Source organism: Colletotrichum paranaense (genome assembly GCF_030867605.1).
Source record: "Colletotrichum paranaense strain IMI 384185 chromosome Unknown Scaffold_18.1, whole genome shotgun sequence".
NCBI lineage: Eukaryota > Fungi > Ascomycota > Sordariomycetes > Glomerellales > Glomerellaceae > Colletotrichum > Colletotrichum paranaense.
Genome location: NW_026848976.1, coordinates 415024 through 437530, shown reverse-complemented (window position 1 = coordinate 437530; position 22507 = coordinate 415024). Strand labels below are relative to the sequence as shown.

Here is a 22507-nt window from a genome sequence, read left to right as displayed (position 1 = left end):
GAAAGTCCACGGCTAGCTTTACAATACAATGGAATGTAATTGGCAATGCCTTGCTTTTGATTTCTGTCTAATTCTAAAACTTTTGAAAAGGCGCATTTTTCAACGCCGTCCTAATCCCGCAAATAACAACAGTGACAATGATGAATCCTGTCCCAAACTCCATGTTACCACGAAATCACTAAAAACACGTACAACTTTTCTCTTCCTGATTTCCCCATTTTTTTCTTTTCTATGTTTCCCTTCACGAGTTGACCTCGGCAAACCAGGTCCTCAACAACCCAGCCAACGCGCCGGGTAGGTCCTCAAGGTTGTGCACAATCAAGTAGTACTGGAAGGGGAAGGTATCGAGATACCTCTCAATCACGACGCGGCTCACACCGTGCTCGTCCTTTACGAATTTCGCCTCCTTGAGATCCAACACGCTGTCGCCCTTCTTGTTGCCCGTGTCGTCCATGACGATGAAGACGACCATGATGCGCTCCTCCATGGCCTCGCGGAGCAGGCGGCGGATGGGCTCGTGCTGGTTCGATGGCGTCAGGCCGTCGGACAGGATGAGCGCCAGCTGCCAGAGGTCCTCTGTGCCGCCGCCGCGCGACGGGTTCTGCAGGCGCGCGGCGCGGAAGTGGTCGATTGTGCGGCGGACTAGTAGGGCGATGTCGGTGCGGTCCTGTTTGAAGTGGAAGTGCTGCAGGACTTTTGCGCCGGCGTCGTGGGAGGCAAAGGGGGAGGCGAAATCGTGCGCTAAGAACGTGTCTGCGCCGAAGCCGAGGACGCCGACTTGGCCGACCTCGAGCATCGTCAGGGCGCGGGAGACCATGACGAGGGACTCGAGGGCGAGGTTGCCAGAGGAGGACTCGCCCATGCTGCGGGAGTCGTCGACGGCGAGGAGGATCTGGTAGGAGCGTTTTGTGGGCACGGCGCGGCGCATCCAGATCTTGTCGCGCTTGTAGGAGGAGGCGATGTAGGGGATGATCTTTTTGATGTTGAGGCGTTTGCCGGTGCGGTAGGAGCCCGAGAGCTTGGTGGATTGGGACGGGGTGAGGATGAGGCGGAGCTGGGAGGTGAGGGAGAGGGAGAGCGGGTGGGTTTTGGTCTGGAAGGTCGTCCAGGACTGGAGGGCTTCGGAGAAGTCGCCGAGGGGTAGGGTGTTGTCGTCCTCGCTGATGTGCGTCGTCGAGAGCTGCGTTGACGTCTCTTCGATGGCTTGCTCCTCCTCCTGGTCACCGTCTCTGGGGACCTCGTCTTCCTCGGGCGACGGCTCGCGGTCAAAGTTGCCCTGTCGCGTTTTAACGCCCGAACGGCCATCGTCCTTGTCGGCGCCACCGTCTTTATCCTGTGCCTCGGGGGCCTCATCCGCCTCGGTATCCATCTTGTCTGCGGTGTCCTGCTCCATCTCCACATCCTGGTCCTCGGGCATCACGCGGCTCTGCGGGTCCTCCTTCTCCTCGTCAATGGCCATGGCCTCATCTATCGGCTGCACCTGGTCCTCAGATGCGGAGCCCATGGCCTGCGCATCGACAGCGGTCTCGTCATCCTCGAGGTGCTGGAACTCGCGGGCGCCGAGGTCCGCGCTGGCATCTTGCGGCTGCTTCTTCTCACCGTCCTCTTTGCCATCCTGCTTCTCGGGGTCCTTGATATCGTTCTGCTGGCGATGCCAGCGCTCCAAAGCATCGCCAAGCTTCTTGAAGGGATCCTGGCGGCTCTTCTCCTCGGCCGAGTCGTCCTGGTCCTGATCGGTCGGCTGCGCCTGGTCGTCGGACCGGGAGAGCTGGCCCTTCTTTCCGGCACTCGTCTGCTGCTCTGCGGAACCTTCACCCGCGTCGCCGTCGTCGCGCTGGGCGGCGTTGTTGTTGAAGTCATTTTCGACGTCCATCTGGTCGACGTCTTGGTCCTGGCCGCCGCCCTTGACGTCGCTCGGCGCAGCGTTGGCGTCAGCGTTGGCATTTTCCTTGGGCGGCTCCGCGAGGGCATCGGGTCGCTCTTGCTCGGCGGTCTCTTCTTCCTCTTCCTCCGCCTTGGGCTCCATGTCGAGCTCAGGTTCGCCCGCGAGGTCTTCCTCGGGTGCTTCCTCCTCCTTGCCATCCTCATCTTCCTGTTCAGGGCCCTTCTCATCGGGTCGCTGGGTATCCTCTTCTCCATCCTCAATGTCGGATTCATGCTGCTCCTTGGCATCTTCCTTTTCAACGTCGGACAACTTGTCAAGCTCATCCTCCTCGGACCCGGCATCTTCGCCTTCCTCCTCAAAATCAAAATCCATCTCCTCGGGCATCTCAAGAGCATCGTTCTCTTCGACGTTCTGGTCTTGCTTGACTTGGTCGTCTTCGAACTTGGCATCCTCTTGCTCCGGGCCAGGCTCTTCGTCCTCCGCCTCCTCGTCATCATCCTGATCCATCTTGTTGTCATCCTCGGCGTCATTCTCATCAGCATTGGCGTCAGCATCGGCGGCCATCTGCTCGTCCTTCTTCTGACCCTTGGCCTTCTCGCCCTGCTGATCTTTCTCTGCTTCTTCTTCATTGTCTCCATCCCACATCTTTTCGTCGACGGCAGTGGGGTCAAAGTCATCGACATCGCCCACCTCTTCCTCCATCTCATCCTTTTCACCATCTTCGCCTTCTCCGTCGGACTTGTCTTCCTCATCATCTCCATTGACACTGCCCATTTCTCCTTCCATCTCCTCATCCGCCATGTCGACTGCATCCTTTTCGTCCTCCATCTCTCCATCCTTCTCCTTGTTGGGTTCTTGAGCGAGTTCGGTGAGGTCCTCATCAGGTTGAATGTCTTTACTAATGTCCTCTGCACCGTCTCCATCTCCAAGACCCGTACCGGACTCCATCTTTCCAGAGTCCCCAGATTGCTCGTCTGACTTTTCTTGAGGGGAGCAGAAGCCCTTGGCGGCAAGCTGAGTAAACGTCTGCGCCAGGTTGAATGTCATGTATCCGGTCGCCGCTTGCAGGCTCTGAAGCTGAGACAGGCTCTGGTGACAGGTGAGGGCGTACTGCTGGAGAATCGGGAGTACAATGGAGAAGAGTGACGAGGCGACTGCACCCATCTGGTCCTTGTCCAAGTCGACAACCTCCAAGGCGGAAAAGCAATCCTCGACCTTGGCTACGATTGCGTTGATGTGGAGTGCACTCAGTCCGGAGCTGCGGACGGTGGATGTCTTTGCCAGCCAGCCTGCATTGTCGGATGAGCTAGGCAGATCAGCCATGGCCTTCTTGTATCCTTGAACCGCAACCAGGACGGCATCACACAGACTGGAAATTGCATGCTTGAATTTCTGTGCGGTGGCATCGAGGGCGGGCAATTGGCGAGCATGGCCATTTGGAACGTAAATCCATCCTTTGACCTGCTCCAAGATGAAATCAAGATCGCGGCGGCTAGTGGGAAGCTCGTCATACAAGGTCTTCGCCACAGAATTGTATCTTGTCTGCATATTGGTGTGCGATTCGTTGCTGAACTTGCCGTGCTTTGAAGCAGATGTAGACCAGCTCTCCGACAGGGTCTCGAACTCCTGCAGCGCAGTACGTAGGATGTTGGAAATGGGTTGGTTGTCGACCGATGCCAACCTTCCGTGAACGTCCACAATCTTGATAGCAAAGTCCAGGATTGGCTTCATCCAACTCGTCGAGAGGCCTGCGGGCGTGCGGTCGATATCGTGCCTGATAGTTGTGCCCTTCAAGCTTTCAACGGTGACAATGGCGCGGTCGAGTGAGGCAACTGCACTACGAGCAGAAGACAGAGAGCTGTGTTGGCCCAGTAAGACGGCCATCATACCCTCCATAAAACCGGTGCTTCGTTGCATCTCGGCACCGGTGAGATCGCCCGAGTATTCGTGGATCGAGGCTCTGACCTTGGGCGCAATATCGACAACTTTGTGGAAGTAATACTCGGCGGCGTCGTCGGTGCTGCCCTCCCGCACAGCGGAGGCGGGCGAGCCAGCCAGCACAATGGCTGCAGACTCTTGTCGGGCCAGCTCGTCGGTTCCGAGGTTGTATCGGAAGCCCATCTGCCTCATCATCTTGAGCACGTCGGCAAAGAGGTTGCGCTTGCGCGTCTTGAGGTGCTTGACCTGGTCCTTGGTCTCATCGGTCAAGGTGCTGGGTGTCTCCTTTCGTAGCTCGGCGATGGAGGTGTTGAGCTCCTTGACGTACGAGATGATCTCCTGGGTGGCGTCGAGGGGGCTCTGGTTCGCCTGGACAGAAACGTTGGCCATGATGGACAGCGTCTTTGGGGCGTTCGAGAGACGCTTGTGTTGAGCGAGCCAGCCTGGCAAGCCTTGATCGCAGGTCTTAATGGCTGCGGGGTCGACCTTGATGTCAATCACATCCGCGGCCACTGCGTCCTGGGGAATGGGGACATCCTCGTCGGGGATGCCTTGGTCCAAGATAGGCTTCATCGGCTGTCCGAGAAGGGTGCGGAATTTGCGAACAAGACGGAAGAGCTTCAAATGAGACTTGCGTGCGCTCTCACGCAGAGCGTTGATGTTCGTGTCCTTCCAGCTGGCCAACAGTACGACCTCCTTCATAGTCTTTTCAAACGGCGCCCGTCCCTTTACAATCGTTTGGTGAACGATCTTCTCAAAGCGGGAGTAGAAACCAATGAAGTTGATGGCCGCGTCAGAGACCACTGCCAAGGAAGGGTAGTCGACTGTGAGCAGCTCGAGGTGCTTTTGCAGCTGTCTCAGGAGTCTAAGGCGGGCAGAGAACTGTCCAATGATTGCGGTTGAGAAGTACGTCTCGAGCTCTCTGACGAGATTGACCGCGTAGTCCTTGAGCTCGGGAGAGTCGACGAGAGATAGAGGCGTGGCAATAAGGACCTGGTAGGCGACAAAGAACCACGAGTCGGCGTCTTCCGTGCACTTCTGGGCTTCCATGTCGAAGAGCTTCGCCCACGTCGAGAGCTCCAGGCGTCTCCAGCTAATGATGGTATCTGTGAGCGATGTGTAGAGAGCAGGGGCTCCGTAGATGGCGGGAGCGTAGCCCCCGTGCTGCCACTCGTAGACGATGCCGTGCAGGTGCTCCAGCTTGGGGAGGATCTTTGCCAGGGGCTCCGAGTGGGTAAGCTGGAGGAGCTGTTCGCAAGCTGCGCGCACATCTGTCAAAGGCTGCATGTGACCGATCTCGTCCACTTGTTGGAGATCCCGGAAGCGGGCCTCTACCTTGTCGACGAGCGCAATCAGGCGACGAACCTCGGGCAGGTTGGCGTGAGTGTAAAAGTTGTACGTAGCGCTCACCCCGTTCGCGGTGAGCGTGGTCATTTGCTCGTCAATGGACCAGAGAGTCAGGGGAAGGAGACGACGCGTCATGTTCGGCAGGACAGCGTACTTGTCCTTGTTATCCGCCGCAACGCTGTTCCCAACCTTCTTGCAGACGTTCGTCAATGCTTCGGAAGGGGTGAGTTGCTCCAGGAAGACCTTGCGATGAGATTCTGCCAGACGGACTGACACATCGCGAACCTTCTGGTGACCAATGGCGGGCTTCTCTTCTTCTTCCTGATCGTACGTGGGGAAGAGCTCATTGAACTCTTCCTCGTCAACCTCCTCCTCGTCCTCCCAGCTTCCCTTGTGTCGGTAAAGGTTTGTTCTGGCCTCCTCGGCTTTACGATCTTCTTCGAGTTTTTTGGCCCATTCTTGGTAGAACCTGTGGATGCATTCGAAGAGCTCTTCGCGGATACCACCGCTCAACTTGGACAAGCCCTCGACTGACGCGATCAGACCAATGTAGTCGAGAAACTCCAAGCTCTTGTTCGGCATCTTTTTGAGCCCGTGGTGGTACGGCAGGCCGCCGGTGAAAGGTGTGAGGTACATGAGGTTTTCCTCCGGGTTCAAAGATCCCTTTTGCTCTCTCAAGGTGATAAGTCCTGTACTCAACGAAAGACCAACCTGGATACAGCCGAGAAGATTGACGAGAGGACGAGTCATATCTTGGTAGGCATGGAATCGATTGGCAAGGCGGTCGATCATCAGAGCTAGGTTCTGCTTAAGGAGACCAATCTCCGGCGCTGGATCACGGCCAGGTGGCAAGTAGACGAGGTTGGTGTGGGTGTTGTAGAGATCTTGGTCTCTGACCATTTTCAGGATGTTGTTGAAGTCTGTCTGAACATAGTTGAGTTCTGATCGAACCGGTCGGTACAGCAGCTGCGCCGGTGCTGGCGCAGGTCCCAGTGCGGTCACTTCCTCTTGCGCAAGCTGGATGCGAAGAGAGGTTTGCTGTCCAGTGAACTGGGTTTCAAAGTCCAACAACGATGAGAGCTTATGCTGCAGCTGGTTGGTCAACTCATCATGGACGTCCTTTTCGAACTGCGGTCGGAGTTGCGGGTCGAAAGATTTGTCGGGCACGTAGAGCCTGATGGCGCCGTTGGCAAATTCGGACCATGCCATGGCAGTAAACCCGGGCATCATGGAGACCTCAACAGTCTCGGTCTCATCGGGGTTTTCAAACAGCCTGTCAGATGCTACGACGTAAAGCATCGCCGTACTGAAGTGATCCTCGACAAGTCGCGGCAGATGCTGTGGCCATTCGCTGCACTGAAGCGCTTTCCCAAACCCAAGACCCAGGACTTTTCCCACAGTGCCCAAAGTGTCATCTTGTTTGTTGTCCTCGAACATTTGGTTGATTCTGTTGTATAGCGTCTCACTGTGGACGTCTCCTTCATCGCTATACAGGCTGAAGACATCTGCGATAAGTGACTTTATGACTCTGTTGAGGGTAACGATTTGATTCTTCTGCAGCACCGGAGCCAAGGCGGCCACGGACCGGCCCAAGGCAGGGAGTTCGGTCTCCAGGAGACCCAGGGAACGCAGACTAGTTGATTGAATCGAGTTGAGTCTTGACAAGAGCGACGTTGCGAGTCTGCCATTCCACACATGAGTGCCCGGGTCTTGGGACGCAAGCTGGCCAACCGTAAGCGAATGCGCTTCTCTAGACTGGAAGCTGCCTAGGCGGATCTGGTCGATGGTATTCTGGTTCGACAAGACCGTAAGTTCAGCGTCGTTGGCGCCGTAGGGCACAGCTTCCAGGTATTGGCCGGCATGAGATTTCAAGAGGGAAGCCTGGCGAAGGGTCTCGAACTCTGCTGCGAAGAACGGTTTCACTTCGCTTGTCTCAGAGCCAACCTTGGATTCCAAAAGTTCAATCTCCTTGGAGAGGTCCTGGATGAGCTCGGTGGCGTCGAGATCAGTGCCTCGCACAATCTGATCCGCCTTGACGAGGGTTGACATGGCTCCAGCGAGGTCAGAGACGGATGCCTTGACCTTCCATTTGAGCTCGTCAAGTCGAATACCCAGACGCTCAACCTCTTGGCTTCTCTTGAGGATCTCTTCGCTCATGATGGGGAGCGGCTTAATTCGCTTCCACATGATCTCCATGCTCAAGCCAGTGGTCAGGCGGAAGCCAGTGGTGAAGTCTTCTTCCACGGTCTGAAGATAGCGATCGGCAAGCTGCTTGTTGATGGAATGTGTTTCTGATGAAAGAAGCTTCTGCACAGCCTCAACACCATGGACCAAGTGAGCCTGGAAGCGTGCCTCCTCAAACAGGTCCCCAGTTGTCAGGTGAAGGGTTCGCCACCAGAAGTCCAGCATGTTCCGGATAACCTGGGCACGTTCCTTCCAGCCTTGGGCTGTCGCGAGGTTGGACTGGATGAAGGTCTCGATGACCTGGAGAGTTCTTGACAGGAACTTTGATACCCTAACCGTGGAATCCTTGGCTACTGCTGCGATGCGATCCGAGACGATGGATCGTTGGAGTCGGTTCAGAGAAGCGAGCTTCACCGCCTTGGCCTTGGTGGCTTGTGCAGAAATGGCAGACTGGCAACGTTGGACCTCCAAGAGGAACTCGTAGCAGACAGACAGCCAGAAAGGCAATTCGTCGTTGCTGCGACCCAAGACTCTCACCATGGAAGCGTTGTGAAGAGGGTTAAGAGGCTGGGCTTCTTTGAGACCCGAGTCGGAGCCAGGCAGTTTGGCATAGAGTTGGGATATTGCGCTGCGGAGGCTAGCTGTATCGGCAGCATCGAGGAACCCGAGTTGCTCATTAAGGGAACCTTCGTACTTGTCGAGTCCGGGCCAGCTAGGATCAGCCAGGCCACGGCGCAGAGAGTGAGAGAATCTCTTCATGAGGGCTGTGTCTCTTAGCGACAGGTTTCCGAACGTGGCATGGCTGACATCGGAGAATTCGTTCGCATTCAAGGCCGAGAAGGAGATGTCCTTTGAGGAAGAGAATCGTTGCAGGTTGCTTTCCACGTGAACCTGGGATCCAGAGCTGTTGACGGTTTGCGTCTTTCTCTCGCTGAGATGGATCTCAACGGCTCTGTTTCTCATGGCTCTCGAAAGTTCTCCATACCGGGGATCGACGGTGAGGAATATACGGAACTCTGGGTGCGGTCTGATGATGCGAGGCTCGCCGTTGGGTCCGCAATGCTCGTTGATACTCAAGAATCCGTTGGGCTCAAGAAGCGAGTTGAGTCTGTCCAGAACGGAGGCGTTGCACAGGTTGGCATTGTCAAGTACCAGCCACTGTCCGGTCTCCAAAGCCTTAACAATGACACCATCGAGCCACTCGAAACGGGGGTTGCTGACAGTCAACGAATTCCGCAAGACCGAATAAGCCGTGTAAAGGAGGGCTCCAATATCCGACTCACTCGACACTTCCGCAAGCAGTTGTTCGACTGCACTCCTGATGGCAGGCAGGTCATCGGTGTCTCCACGGTAGGTCTCCAAAAGGTACAGCAGAGCCAGCGCTGACGACGGAACTTGACTTGGCACTCTGGTCAGGACTGTGGTCTGCAGGCCCTCGTAAAGCTCGCGCAAAGTGGCGTTGACTTCGCGAAGAGGGTCTGACTGCTCAAAGCCACCGACCAAGTCCATTGTATCGATATCTGCATTCAGAGGGAATACAACAAGGGGCTTGCCGACGAGAGCAGCGACGTGCTCGAGAAGCACCGACTTTCCGCTACCCGAGGGTCCACTGAGGATGCATGGGATGTTTTGCTTGATGCAGATCATCAAGGACTCGATCTCAGGCAGGCGCGGAACGATATCGATGCCTGGCACTTCCAGCGGTTGAGAAGTTTGGTTTCTGGGCAGGAGTGCATTTCCGACTTGAGAGAAGGCCGCGTTGGTATCGTGGTAAAGACTGTGGCCTTCTGGCTCTCTGGCAAAGATCTCGGCAAAGAGCTTGTTCACCTCATCACGATCCATGGAGGATCGGAAGCGTTGGCGAATAATGAGGTCAAGGAAGTCATCTGGCTTGCCAGTGGCCAGAAGGGGGTCCTTGGTAGCAACGAGGTGCAGCCATCTCAGGATGTCTCTCAAGTTGAACTCCCAGGGGCTGCCGTGTGCACCAAATGCCTTTTCGATTGCGACTTGGTGATCCAAGCGAGAAATGAACTGAATGACTCCGCTTACGACATCAGTCGGGATAGTCGGGAAGTTGTGTTGAGCAATAAGCAGGAGGTCTTCCGCTGTGAAGGTGTCGGCGTAAACGACGATGAATCTGTTCACAAAGGAGCTGGGAAGACCCTTTCTACCACCTCCCTGGTGATGAGGGTTCTGTGCAGCGAACAACCTGAAGTCAGGATGCCTCCTGAAAACCTGGTCAAGTTCTGAGATGTATACCTCGCCACGATGGTCGAGACAGGCATTAAGACCTTCTAGAACAGACTGAGAGGCCAAGTTCATCTCGTCCAGCAAGACCCATTCGCCGTTCTGCATAGCCTGGAGGAAAGGAGCATCGCGCCAAGCAAAGTTGCCAGCTTCAGCGCCCTCGACAGGCATATCCGTACCAAAGAGATCCATCAGATCGGTCTGGTCTGACAAGTTGATACGAGTCAGAGGACGGCCGCAAACACGAGCCAATGCAGCCACAAGGGTCGTCTTGCCAACACCAGGGCTACCTTCGAGAAGAATGGGCTTTCGCATTTGGAGGGAACGCATAACTCGCATGGCGTTAAGTCTCGTGGTTGGGGCGTTGAATGCAAAGCTGGGGTCTGTGGAACGGCCTGCTTCCCGGGGCAAACCGAAATCGCCGATGGACAGTCTGTCGTCGGTCAAGACGACCTCGGGCTGAGCGCGGTAGACCGCTGTGGTATCGTACCCAAGAAGTTCACTAAGCTTGTCAAGACATTTCTGCCTTTGTGAGTCGAGCGCCTTGGGGTCCATCGCCAGTAATGCCGAGGGGTTAGCACCCAAGCTGTCAATGAAGACGGTCGCTGCGCCGTGGACGATCGCAAATTGGGGTGCGGCAGGGCCGCATAGGTTGATGAAGTTAACCCAGATGAGGATGTCACGGATAGAAAAGGCGGTAGAGGACGATGATCTGAAAGTCTGGCCAAACCAATGAGCAAATTGTACCACAGGCTTCCCGAAAGCCTGGAAGGACGGGTCCAGCTTGGAAACGACAATGTCAAGCATGTCGTCCATCTCGGACATGGCAGGGACCCAGATCTCGGTAAAACGGTTCCTCAGCGCCGGCGACAGTTCTTTCTTGCCGAAATCACCTCCGGGGTTCATGGTGGCGAAGAACTGGAAACCGTCTCTCGCGGTGACGAATGAGTTGTCGATACCCTTCTCCGCCAGGAGGAGAGAGCGTCCAGGTTCGAGGACCGAGTTCAGACGCTCCAGGACCGAGTCGTCTGCGAGAGAAATCTCGTCGAGAAGGAAATACTGGCCAGCCTTCATGGCGTGAACGAGACTTCCGTCTGACCACTCGAACAGGGCTTTGCTCTTGGCTTCCAGGGATGCAATCTTCTCCTGCGTGGCAGCGTCGACCCTGGCCAGCTTATCCGCCGCAAGGCCATGATACTGTTGCAGCAGCACGTTCAGCGGGCCTGTCGCGTCTTCGCCAAGCGCTCCAAGGAGAGCACTCAGATCACTCTTGAGTGTCTCTGAGATGGTACCGCGATTTCTCACGGGTCTCTGGGAGCCGATGAGATCTCCCGTCTCGGTGTTCTGGTGAGCGTTGACGATGTGCAACTCCTTTCCAAGTACATCGCCGAGAATCTGGCAAACGGTGGTTTTGCCACATCCAGTCTCACCCACGAGAAGGACTGGCTCATTGTTGAGGATTGCAGCATGCACTAAAACATAGAGACGACGCATGGCGCGAGTCCACACAACGCCATGGTTGTTGGCCTTGCCAAGAACCGCGGTCAAGATTGGTGATGAATTGGCAGTGTATAGGACGTCTGGGTCAATCTTGACCTTGAACACGGTCTCGATGATCTCTCTGACCGCAGTCCGTTCCTCCTCGACTCGGACACGCTCGGCGAGAAGCATGAATCCGTTGATGGCAATTTGCTCTCTCGTGTCTGCCTTTCGCAGGGCCCATCGGAACAAGTCACGGAGCGTTGCGAAACTGTCTTTTTGCTCAAACAGGCGACTCGTCTGGCGGAGACGAGAGAGCTCCTTGTAGACTGTGACGATTCGCTTGCAGTCTGAGGGTGCAGTGTTGATGCTTCTGTTTTGGAGAATGTACTCCAATTCGTCCTCGGGGATATCGTCAAAGTGCAGCTCCAAGAAACGGTTACGGAACGCACGCGAAAGCACCTTGCGGCCACCGTACAGACCAGGAGGGTTTTGTGTGGAGAAAAGCATGAAGTTCTCGTGCGGTCGCACGATTTCCTGTGTTTCGGGGATCAGGAGCTCTCGGTTGTCGTCGAGCAGACGGTTCAGTGCTTCCAGGACGTCGGTTGGAGCAAGGTTCAACTCGTCCAGGACGATCCAGTGGCCCTGTCGCATAGCTTGCACGAGGAGACCTTCTTGGAAGCGAAGTCTTCCTGACGAGTCCGATACATACGTTCCCAGGTATTCTTGCAGGTCCGTGTGCTCGTGATTGTTGATGCGCACAAACTTGTTGCCTGTGAAGTTGGCAAGGTACTCAATCATACTCGTCTTTCCTGCTGATGTCGGACCTTGGATGAGAATGGGGAATCGCCGCGTAGATGTCGCTCGCACGAGGTTGAGAAGGTTGCGTTCAACATAGGGCGTGATGATATAGTCGGTTCGTTCCAGAGTTGGTTCTTCTCCCTGGGCAAGCCAGTAGTGACGGTCCTTTGCCTTGTTACGGAACCGTACGTACTGCTTACCGTCATCTGGTTGTCTTGGCGGTTGTGAAAGCAGAGACTGCGGATTGGAGATTCGGCCAAACAAGTGAAGGTCGATCAACGGCATAACCATCTTTTCCGAGTTCCTGTCGAGAAGGGTAAGGAATCCCATGGAGAAACCCTCGTACAAGGCTCGACGAATACCGTAAAATGGAGCAATGTAGTTGACGAATGTCAAGACTCGGGTGAGAGTACGAAGACTGAAATGCGGCACTTCGTTGGCTCCGTCCACGATTCTCTTCTCCTCGGCATGTCTCTTGGTGTTCATGTACAACGCCGCAATATCATCTGCGGCGTGTTCATCCTTGATGCTGCTATTCCTCAGGTACGTCTTGACGATGGTGACCAAGTCCTTCACGTCCTTATCAGGACTGTCAACGTAGAGCTCAGTGAAACGAGACCGGATGCCGATAGGAAGATCACGCTTGCCAACATCTGTCGCCGGGTTCATGGCACCAAAGATGCGGAAGTTGGGGTGTGCTCTGATCCTCTCGATCTCTCCTGTTTCGGACAAGAGAATTGAGGGTGTCTCAACGGGTCCTGTCAGTAGGTCCGCGATGGCTTCCAATGTGTCAGGTGATGCCAGATTAATCTCGTCGAGGAGCACCCAGTCACCATTCCGGGCGGCCTTGATGATGTTTCCCTCCACGAATGAGAATGCGAACGCGGTCGAACCTCCAGACAATTGAACCTCGAATTGTTCCAGGCTGTTGGAGAACTTGTCCCAACGGGGGCTGAGTTCTATGAGGCTTTGAAGCTTGGACTCGGTCTTGCGGCGCTTCGTTGGCTGGCCTGCCTCGTCACGGGCTTGGCTTTGCTCCCTCTCGCGCCGAGCGAGCTCGTCGACGATCTTCCTAAACATCTTGGGCGCTTCACGCCAGTACTTGGCCGCCTTCGCCCACTGTCCCTTGGCGAACGACTTTCCGAGCTGTTCGAGGTAGCGCTGGTTCTTCGTTGTCGAGATGCCGGTCGCCGAGAACAGGTCCTCGAATTCCTCCTTCAGAGGAACAGCCAGACTCCTCACGTTGACAGGCTTGAAGCCTCCGAGAAGATCTCCGGCTTCGCTCTGCTGCGAGAGGTTGATGGCGACCAGCTTGTGACCCAACGTGTCGGCCAGCTGCTGGACGACTGTCGTCTTTCCGATACCAGTCTCACCAACAAGGAGGATCGGCTCGCCAAGGTTTACAGCTACTGCGGTCTGCTCCAACAACTTTTTTGCGTGCGTTGTACTGGCAAAGGGCTTCTTGGCTAGGGCGGCCTTGTTCACGCGGTCCTTCCGCTTGCGCAGTGTTGATCGACCAATCTTGAAAAGGCTATCGTTTTGCTCGAGCTCCGGGATGTAGCTTCCCAAGTGGTGCTCGACTAGCTCCTTCGGCATATGCATCTCCTCAGCGATGCCGAAAATGAAGTGCTGCCTGGCCTGGACGTCTGGAATACCAGCGACGAAGCAGTCAATGGCCTCCTTGAACATGTTCATTCGAATAGTGTCAGTGACAGGTTCCTCGCCAGTTTTGCAGCCTGCCTCGTGTAGTGTAGCCGCAAGGCGTCTGCACCACCGCAATAGATCTCGCAAGCTGGTTTGACGGTCGGCCATGCCGCGGCTGGACAAGAGGGGAACGTTGCCGGACATTGGCTTTGACAAGCGCTTGTATACAGCGAGAATACCAGGCGCAAACTTGTGTAAGATGGGGTGGGACCCAACAATGATGTCCTGTAGCTCGGTCTCTGTGGGAGTCTGTACCGAGAGTAGTTGCCAGAACCGCATGCCCAGGAGATTAGGCAGCGTCTCACGACCATGCATGCCGCGTGAACTTCTCACCGTGCCAAAGAGACGGAATCCGTTGGCAGCCTTGATACGCTCACCTCTGCTCGGGATGAGGAGCTCGCCGCGCTCGATCAGGGGGAGAAGTGTGCTGATGACTTCGTTGGGTGCTCTATCCAGGTCTTCGATAAGAACCCAGCGACCTTCTCTGACTGCAGTTGTCAGCACACCGGCTCTCCATGAAAAGGTTCCAGGTTTTGAGTCGGTTGAATAGAGTCCAATGAGCATCTTTGCGTCTGTTTGCTCATTGATGTGCAATGTCACCATCTCAGAATGCTTTCCAAACTCCTTTGCAACTTCATGAACAAGTGAGGTCTTTCCAGAGCCGGGCAGGCCATGAAGGAGAATCGGGCTTGCTTTCTTCAGGAGGCCAGCCAGACTCTCAAGGTTTTTGGTGGTAGTGGACGTTAGCACAAGGGACGAATTCTTGTCGACCGGTCCAGACGGTCTCGGCAGTATTGTCTTGCCGTAGCACGCAACATAGGGAGTGAGTGATTGCGGTGGAAAAGAGTGGATTTCATTGCTCTGTGAAGCATCGCAGAGCTCCCGGCGCAGGGTTGATACCTGCTTGATCCGCGCATCTTCATACAGACTCAGGAACCCGTAGTCTACCTCGCGCCCATCAAAGTCAGCGAGGACGGCCTCCGTCGCCCCGACGTACTCGGTGATGAGAGCCTCCAGCTTTGAGTCGGCAGCGCGAAGGAGCTGGGTGAAAATTCGGATGGCCAAGTACCGGACGGCGCGGCTCTCATGTGAGAAGAGAGTTTGCATGTGTGTTGGTGAGACCAGGATGCCGTATGTCCTTTGATCGAAACAGACGAGCCGCCATGCTGCTAATAGTAGCTTCAGAAGGTCGGAATCTTGTGTGGGAGAAAAAGTGGTGAGTTTTGGGAATCGGAGGGTGAGCGTCTGGATGGTATCCGGTGTCGTTTTCGTCAAGTCGTCTGTCATGACATACTGCAGGAACTCCGATAAATACGGAGCAAATGGTAATATCCTCGCGACAGACGCAAGGATTTGTCTATTCTTGCCATTGACGGCTTGGTTGTCGAGGTTGAGGAGCCAACGGGCGCAGATATCAGGAAAGACATTCTCAAAGTGAATGAAAATTCGGTCTGTAAGTTGGGGAATGAGAGCAGCCTCTGCAACGGCGTCGAGGAGGCGTGATGAGGTGTGATTTCTGATAACCTCTAGTATTTCGGTAGGTAGATGCTCCAGAACGGTCGCGTCGTTCAGGAGAGCGCTCCTCTGCGTCGACACGTCTACGGAAACCATGGTTGTGGCTCAATTATGAGATATGTCGACGGCGGTGATGTTCATGGATGGCCAATTTGCAGGTACCTCCAACTTTTTTTTTTTTTGGTCTGTACTCCAAAGAGAGAGAGGACCCTTTCTCAGCGCGCGCCAGCCAAAAGGCAACTTTTTTTCCCTTTGATGGGGCCCGCCGCAGTGTGTTGGACAGGGGTCCCTGCAGTGTAGGCACTCCACGGAGCGGAAGGCGGCGCTACAGAGCCCCCGAGCCAATCAAAGTGGAGACGACTCTGCACCATTCACGCGACTGGTACCACCTCATTCGCAGGAGCTCGAAAAACTTCAAGCCCAGAAGATATCCCGAGCTAAGAAACCTCCCTGTTGCTTGAGGCCGAACTCGATTCTCGACGACAATCCGCTCCGCTCAACAACGCCAATTGGCCTCGTCTCCTCCCGCATTCTTCATATCCTCACACGACAACTACACACAATGGCCCTCTCTTGCAGATTCGCAGCCCAGAGCTGCGCCCGTCAGCTCCGTGCCACCGGCTCGATGCGTGCCTCGACATCCCTCTTCCAGACCCGAACTCCCGCAACCGCACGAAGGTACAACTCGACCGAGGCCGCTGCCCCCACGAACCCCAAGATCGCCGCCATTGTCGACCAGATTAGCACCCTTACTCTCCTCGAGACCGCAGACCTTGTTTCAAGCTTGAAGGTTAGTTGAAGAAGCAGTGACGAGCGCAGTTTATCCCCCAATCGATTCGTCATAGGCATTCAGGGGAAAAAGAGATCATGGGCCAAATTCTGACTCTCTCAATCGCAGTCCAAGCTCAACATCCCCGATCTCCCCGTCGGTGGCTTCGCCGCCGCCCCCGCAGCAGCTCCCGCCGCTGTTGAGGAGGCTGAGGAGGCCGCACCGGCGGCCGCCGAGAAGAGCGTCTTCAACATCAAGCTCCAGGCCTTCGACGCCGGCTCCAAGCCCAAGGTCATCAAGGAGATCAAGAACCTGTTGGGTCTGAGCTTGGTGGACAGCAAGAAGTTCGTCGAGAGCGCGCCGAAGCTGATGAAGGAGAACGTGGCCAAGGATGAGGCCGAGAAGATCATCGCCGCCATGAAGGAGCTTGGCGCCACCGTCACCATGGAGTAAAAGGGCCCTGATGGCTGGTTGAGGCCTGGCTGGCTGATGTAGACTGGAGCGCGGCCCCTCTCCTTGGGAGGAGATGTAAAACTCGGGGGGAGCATTGTGTTGTCGGACATCTGGGTTCGGATTGGTCTAGACGGACGTGTATGAGTGTATAAACACCCATGTAACAATATTATCACAAAGACATACACCACCTTTTTTGTATTGCCATACAGAACGGTCTTCTTTTGCAATTCCTGATTATGCCTCAAGCTACCCAAAAAATACTTGGCCAACGTTGATAAAGACCTTGACCCTAGTGCTACCTGTGGAATTTGTCGTGTCGCGAAACCTGACCCTCGAACGCCCAATTTTTTCCATCCTTTCCCCCGAAACGCCAAGGTATGCTTTGGAAGAGAACCCGCAAGTTCTCACTCAGTTCTTCTTTCCATTCGTAATGCGCGTACTAGCAGGACCGACCGGCGGCTTAGGAGGACACGAGTGCTTCATAGCCTGAGAGCACTCGGCAAACTCCTCCTCGCCCAGGATGTGGTCGTCGTCGCCGAAATCGCTCGTCTCATCCCAAATCTTGTCAATCTCTGCGTTCCCGTGCGGCGGGATGGCCCATATGCTCTCGCGCAGCCGCTTGTGACGCTCGCGGTCCTCCTCGATGCGCTGCTCAATCTGGCGCTTCTCCAGGCGCGCGGCGGGTCCCCGGCCGTTAGCCGGCATGGCGTGGCTGGGAGGCGCGTCGCCTATCTCGATGTCGCCGTTGACGGGGGACGAGAGGCCCGCGTCGTGGGCGCTCGTCTCGCGCTCCTTGAGGACTTCTTCGATCTCTGTTACTGTGCGTGCCTCGAGGAAGTCCTTGTCCTGGAGGCCTCGGAGGACCTGAAATTTTTGCTCTCATGTCAGTTTTTACATGAAGCTTGTGCGGGACCGTGGGATCAGAGAGGGAACTCACTCTTCGGACGACCTTGACGTTGGCGGCGCCAGATCCATCATCGGGGGCGACGGCATCAACGATGCGAATGATGTCGCGCTGCATCATGCGGACGTAGTCCATGTGCTTGTCCTTCTGTGCCATCTCAAGGAAATGCTCAATGAAGTACATGATATTGGCGCGCGTATTCATGTTGTTCTAAAAAGAATCATAATCAGCCCATTATCTCATAGTTTTCTCACGTAGATCACACTCACTCGCTCCAGTTGCTCGAGGATACAAGAGTGCAGATCCTCGTCCATATCCTTGTACTTGAGGGCATACTGAGCCGCCTTCTGAGCTGAAGTAACGGACGCATTCAGATGCTGCAGGGAGCTACTGAAGCGCATTCGAACCTCGAAAGGGTCCGCCATGCTGCGCTACGGCGAACTTCGGTCCCGGTTCTGATCTTGATCTAAATTTGAATTGAGCGGACCGGGTCTGGGGTGAGAGTTCGGGATGATGTTGAAAAAGCGGCTGGTGATGCTGGGGCTGAGTTGAGGCTTGTTCAATGGCACCCGAATCCGAGCTGTCACTCTTTCCAACTGAATTCGCTGGGGGAGTTTCCCACAGGTACACCCTGTGCTGTTGCCTCCATTTTTGGGTGTGTTCTCACTGCTTTGGTGCGGTAAGCACTGTGCGAATCTAGGGGGATACTAAGCTAAGCAGAGTTGGGCTTAGCGCTGAAGAAAAGCCAAGTCCAGTGGACGAAAAGCTGTGGACGGACGATATCGGAACAGTGGAGAGCTTCTTTTTCTGCAAAAGGAGGTGGAAAATATTATTAGCAAGGGGATTCTTTAACTCAGCCTTCATCTCCTATCTTTGTCTGATAAACTTTGTTTTTGCAACCCAAAGCGACCCTTTCTCCGAAACTGAGCTTGTCCATATTGCTCTAACTTTCTGTTGTTTTTTCTTGGACTATAAATTAGAAGCACCATCCTTGGCGCAATAGGAATCCATCACTTACACCGCATTCTCATTTTCTCTCATACCGCGTCTTCATCATGTCTGTCATGGGAGAACACAGCTCTTCGGAGCTCACCATGACCGTTCTCGGTTGTGGTAAGTAAAGAAATATCTTCTGCAAATAATGAGATGAAATATTCTGACTCTCAACAGGAACCATGGGTATCGCCATCCTCAACGGCATCTTCACTTCCCTGCTGGAGATGCAGGCTCCCAAGCCTCTCCAGACCCTCCACACTCCTTCGGCATCGGGCACATCCACCCCCTTGGGCGACGAGGTCCCCCATCGCCTACCATCCCGCTTCATCGCCTGCGTCCGTCGCTCCGACAGCGCCAAGAAGGTGAAGAAGGCGCTGTGGGAGCACTCCTCCATCCTCAAGGTCGTCCAAAACGACAACGTCAACTCCGTCTCCCAGTCCGACGTCGTCATCCTCGCCTGCAAGCCTTACATGGTCAAGGACGTCCTCAGCGAACCCGGCATGACCCGCGCCCTGCACGGCAAGCTCCTGATTAGCATCTGCGCCGGCCTCACCGAGGAGCACCTCGAGGAGATCCTCCACGGCGCCGTCCCGACAAAGGACCCCGAGGAGGATGGCCGCTGCCGCATCATACGCGCTCTCCCCAACACCGCCTCCCTCATTCGCGAGAGCATGACCGTCATCGGCGCGCCCACCTACCCCTTACCGCGCGAGGCCGCCAACCTCGTTACCTGGATCTTCAAGCGCATCGGTGACGTCGTCTACCTGCCCGCCGAGAACATGGACGTCAGCACCGCCCTCTGCGGCTCCGGCCCAGCGTTTTTCTCGTTGGTTCTCGAGGCCGCCATCGACGGCGCCGTCGCCATGGGTCTCCCGCGCGCCGAGGCCACGAGGATGGCGGCGCAGACTATGAAGGGCGCCGCGGGCTTGGTCCAGAACGGTGACCACCCTGCTCTCCTCCGCGATAAGGTTACTACGCCTGGCGGATGCACTATCGGTGGTCTTTTGGTGCTCGAGGAGGGTCGTGTGAGGGGCACTGTCTCACGTGCCGTGCGTGAGGCTACTGTTGTTGCCGGCCAGCAGGGCCAGGGCATTCAGGGGGTGAACGGCACTCGTTTCGTTTCGCAGTCGGGATATCCTCAGTTCTGAGATGGTTGGAAAAGCTCATAGATTTCTGCGCAAAAGTACATAATGTACAATCCTCATGAATAATGAAGAAATATTTGTTATCTATCTTGATTCATCTGGCCATCATCGTATTTACTCACTTCTCCCGCCCAATCAACCTCTGGTTGAATGCTGCCATTCGAGATGATACAATTCTAAAGAAGAAGAAACAGCAAAGCCACTACGACATTTAAGCTGTCTCAAGCATCCATTGCCCTGATTAGGGTAGGATCTGAAAGTTATCAATGGCAGTCGCAGTCCTTTACTCTCCATTTCGGCATCTTGTACTTCAAACCAGAAAGAGGAGTAAAAGCATGAAACAGAAAATGGTTTTAATGATAGATCCCATTCAACTTATGTATAAACAAAATTGTAAAAGCTCGGTCCCCCCAACACTAAGGTACGTTGATCTCGGGAATCTGAATCACATAATAATGACACTATATTACGCTATGCAGTATGTATGGGTTCACACGATACTGAACGGAAAGCTGCGTGGCTATTATACTTTACATTTGGGCTAGACACCCGGGTCCACCCCTCCAATCTATCATCCCTATGGTAGTCGCCTTTCTTCGTCCATGTCTATCGCTAATAATTGTGTGGGTTGCATTGGCCTCTCATGACCACCATTTACACCATCTTACAGTCGCTATTCTCTTTTAACAAGTCCATGATGATGTCTTTCCCTCCTCTACTGACTGACGCACGACTTCATATCCCACAACGCTCAAAACCGAGAAATATCCCTTCCAAAAACCCAGGTGACGAACCAGTACACCGGGACCAGAATCTTGTTCCGAATACTCATCGACTTGGTCAAATAAGCACACCGCCACAGAATCCAAGCTGCACAGCACCTCGTTAGCCCATTCAGATCCCACTGCCTCCAAGAGTACAGTATAACATACCTGCTCTCCCCTTCAACTCATCCGCAGAACTCTGATGAATAGCACGCCAGCTACCCAAGTACGCCATGGCCCCGAGATTCCGGAACTTGAACGGCTTTCCCTCCTCTGGTCCAGCCGCCTGCTTGTTGAGCGCCTTGGCGAGGTACTTTGCCTGCTGACTGGCAACCTGGGCCGTGGCAGGCAGCGTCTGGCCCTCGAGAACAGAGCAGTCGCCCATGGAGTACACGTCCGGCAGCACGGCGCCCTCGTTCTTCGGATCGTCGAGGCGGACCCTCAGATGCGCGTCTGTGACGATACCACCGCTCCGCTCCGCCTTGAGAATCCTGACCATCTCAGTACTACCACCAGCACTCTGGTCTTCCGTAGCAGTAGCAGCAGCGACATTCGGGTTCCGCAACTCCTTCTTCATCAGCGTCTGCACGAGCGGGTTCTGCATCAGACCCGTGCTCCACACCACGATGCCCGCGCCGACCTCCTCCTCGCCGTGCTCCTGAATCTTGAGCCGCAGCGCGCCGCGCGGGTCCGTCTCGTCCGGGCGGATGCGCTGCAGGTGGTGGTTGGTCTTTACTTTGATGCCCTGGCGGCGGAAGAGGTCCTCGGCGTAGGAGGCCAGCTGCTGGTCAAACATGGGCAGGACCTTGGGCGCGATGTCGTAGATTGTGATGCCGACGAATTCCATCAGGTGCGGGTAGAGCTTGGAGAGGTCGTCGTGGATCAGGTCGTGAAGCTCGGCGGCGAACTGGGCGTGTGTTAGTGACGAAATATTTGGGGGAAAAGGAGATTGGGTGTAACTCACCTCAATACCCGTCGGTCCTCCGCCAACGACAGCAAAGTGAAGCAGCTTCCTCCTCTGCTCATCCGTCGTCGTCGGCCAATCCGCCTTTTCAAAGCACTGCAGCACCCTCAACCGAATACTTCTCGCGTCCCCGATATCCCTCAAGAAATTAGCATACTCCTTCACGCCCTCGATCCCAAACGTCTGCGAATACGACCCGACCGCCACAACAAGCTTATCATACGCGACATCAACCACCTCGCCCTTAGCCCGCGCGTACGCATCCCGCGCCGGCAATGTCTTGGACGTGGCGTCCTCGGAAGTAACCTTTTCGACACGGATCACTTTCCGCGTGAAATCCACGTCGTCGGCCCAGGCCTGGTGGAAGGCGTCGAGCTCCAGACGGCGGACGGGCTCGAGGACGGAGCGGAACTCGAGGGTGCCGACCGAGGTGGAGGCCAGCAGGGGGGTGAAGACGAAGTAGGAGCGCGGGGAGATGAGGATGCGCTCGTATTTTTTTGGGTCGAGCTCGCGGGCGAAGGCGTAGCCTGCCCAGCCTGAGCCCAGGACGACGACTCTTTCACGTTTTGGTTCTGCGGAGTGTGTGTTAGTGGGTGTTTCGTTGCGATGCCTATGATAGGTGTACAAAGGGTATGATTGCACAAAGAGTTGAGGGCACAAGTCAATGAGACGGATGTGTACCTGTCGGCGAGCTCGAACTCGTGCTGTTGCGATGGTTGACGAGACTCGTGTTAGTCAGAGCCTCAACCTGCAACGCCGTGCCGGCCGGCCCCCGGCGTCCGGGCCGGGCCAGGCTCCTCCAATATTGTTGTGCAACTTTCGATGAGGCCATGATGAGGTTACAATCACACCACCTAAGAACCAACAGTAAAGAAAACGGGGGTCTAGCAGTTGGCTATATAAAACGCCGCAAAGGCCCTTCCCACTCAAACGACCCAGCCCACTCCTTCCTCTGACTCCCCTAGTTCTCCGAACCCGTTGTCTACGGCCGTTCTACGGCGGTGGGTTAAATCCGATGGCCCAACGCAGGCGTTTGGCCCTTGGGGGGGCTCCTGGGCGGCGTTGACTGTTGGGAAAGGTGGGCACGATAATGGCTCGGGATGGGGATCGAGGGCGCTCGGTGTATCGGAGACTTGCCAAAGAGCGCGTGCTAATACGGGACGGGTCGGGGATCGGGTGGCCCTGGCATCAGGGAAAAAAAAAAAAAAAAAGTCCCGGGACCAGTGAGTCAATGCGCTTATTTCGTTCGCTCGACAAGCGGAATGGTAGATCCAAGGAATCGAAGTCAAGGGGAAGGTGGTTCTTTTTGGACAGTAGAATTAAGGTTGATTCTTGTCTAACTCAATTACATCTTTTCCTCACGTCACAATGCTTATAGGCGCCTTGGTAACACCTACTAACACGGCGCC

General features: G+C 55.3%; 5 protein-coding genes across 5 annotated transcripts; 2 read left to right on the top strand and 3 right to left on the bottom strand.

Annotated features, from left to right (window-relative positions):
• Positions 1-241: 241 nt before the first annotated feature.
• On the bottom strand, positions 242-15196 carry CPAR01_15200 (ATPase; the record flags this gene model as incomplete). The annotated part of the gene is made up of 1 exon (XM_060499449.1): positions 242-15196. The coding sequence occupies one exon, from the start codon at positions 15194-15196 to the stop codon at positions 242-244; it is 14955 nt and encodes a 4984-aa protein (XP_060341881.1).
• Positions 15197-15662: 466 nt separating this feature from the next.
• Positions 15663-16322, top strand: CPAR01_15199 (uncharacterized protein; the record flags this gene model as incomplete). The annotated part of the gene is made up of 2 exons (XM_060499448.1): positions 15663-15890; positions 15999-16322. The coding sequence occupies 2 exons, from the start codon at positions 15663-15665 to the stop codon at positions 16320-16322; spliced, it is 552 nt and encodes a 183-aa protein (XP_060341880.1).
• Positions 16323-16733: 411 nt separating this feature from the next.
• Positions 16734-17654, bottom strand: CPAR01_15198 (CTD kinase subunit gamma; the record flags this gene model as incomplete). Its single annotated transcript, XM_060499447.1, has 3 exons — positions 16734-17189; positions 17263-17439; positions 17499-17654. 3 exons carry the CDS (start codon positions 17652-17654, stop codon positions 16734-16736), a joined length of 789 nt encoding a protein of 262 aa, XP_060341879.1.
• A 630-nt stretch (positions 17655-18284) lies between these two features.
• CPAR01_15197 (pyrroline-5-carboxylate reductase) lies at positions 18285-19373 on the top strand (the record flags this gene model as incomplete). Its single annotated transcript, XM_060499446.1, has 2 exons — positions 18285-18342; positions 18400-19373. 2 exons carry the CDS (start codon positions 18285-18287, stop codon positions 19371-19373), a joined length of 1032 nt encoding a protein of 343 aa, XP_060341878.1.
• Positions 19374-20121: 748 nt separating this feature from the next.
• CPAR01_15196 (uncharacterized protein) lies at positions 20122-21930 on the bottom strand (the record flags this gene model as incomplete). The annotated part of the gene is made up of 4 exons (XM_060499445.1): positions 20122-20240; positions 20303-21041; positions 21099-21670; positions 21780-21930. 4 exons carry the CDS (start codon positions 21928-21930, stop codon positions 20122-20124), a joined length of 1581 nt encoding a protein of 526 aa, XP_060341877.1.
• Positions 21931-22507: the final 577 nt, after the last annotated feature.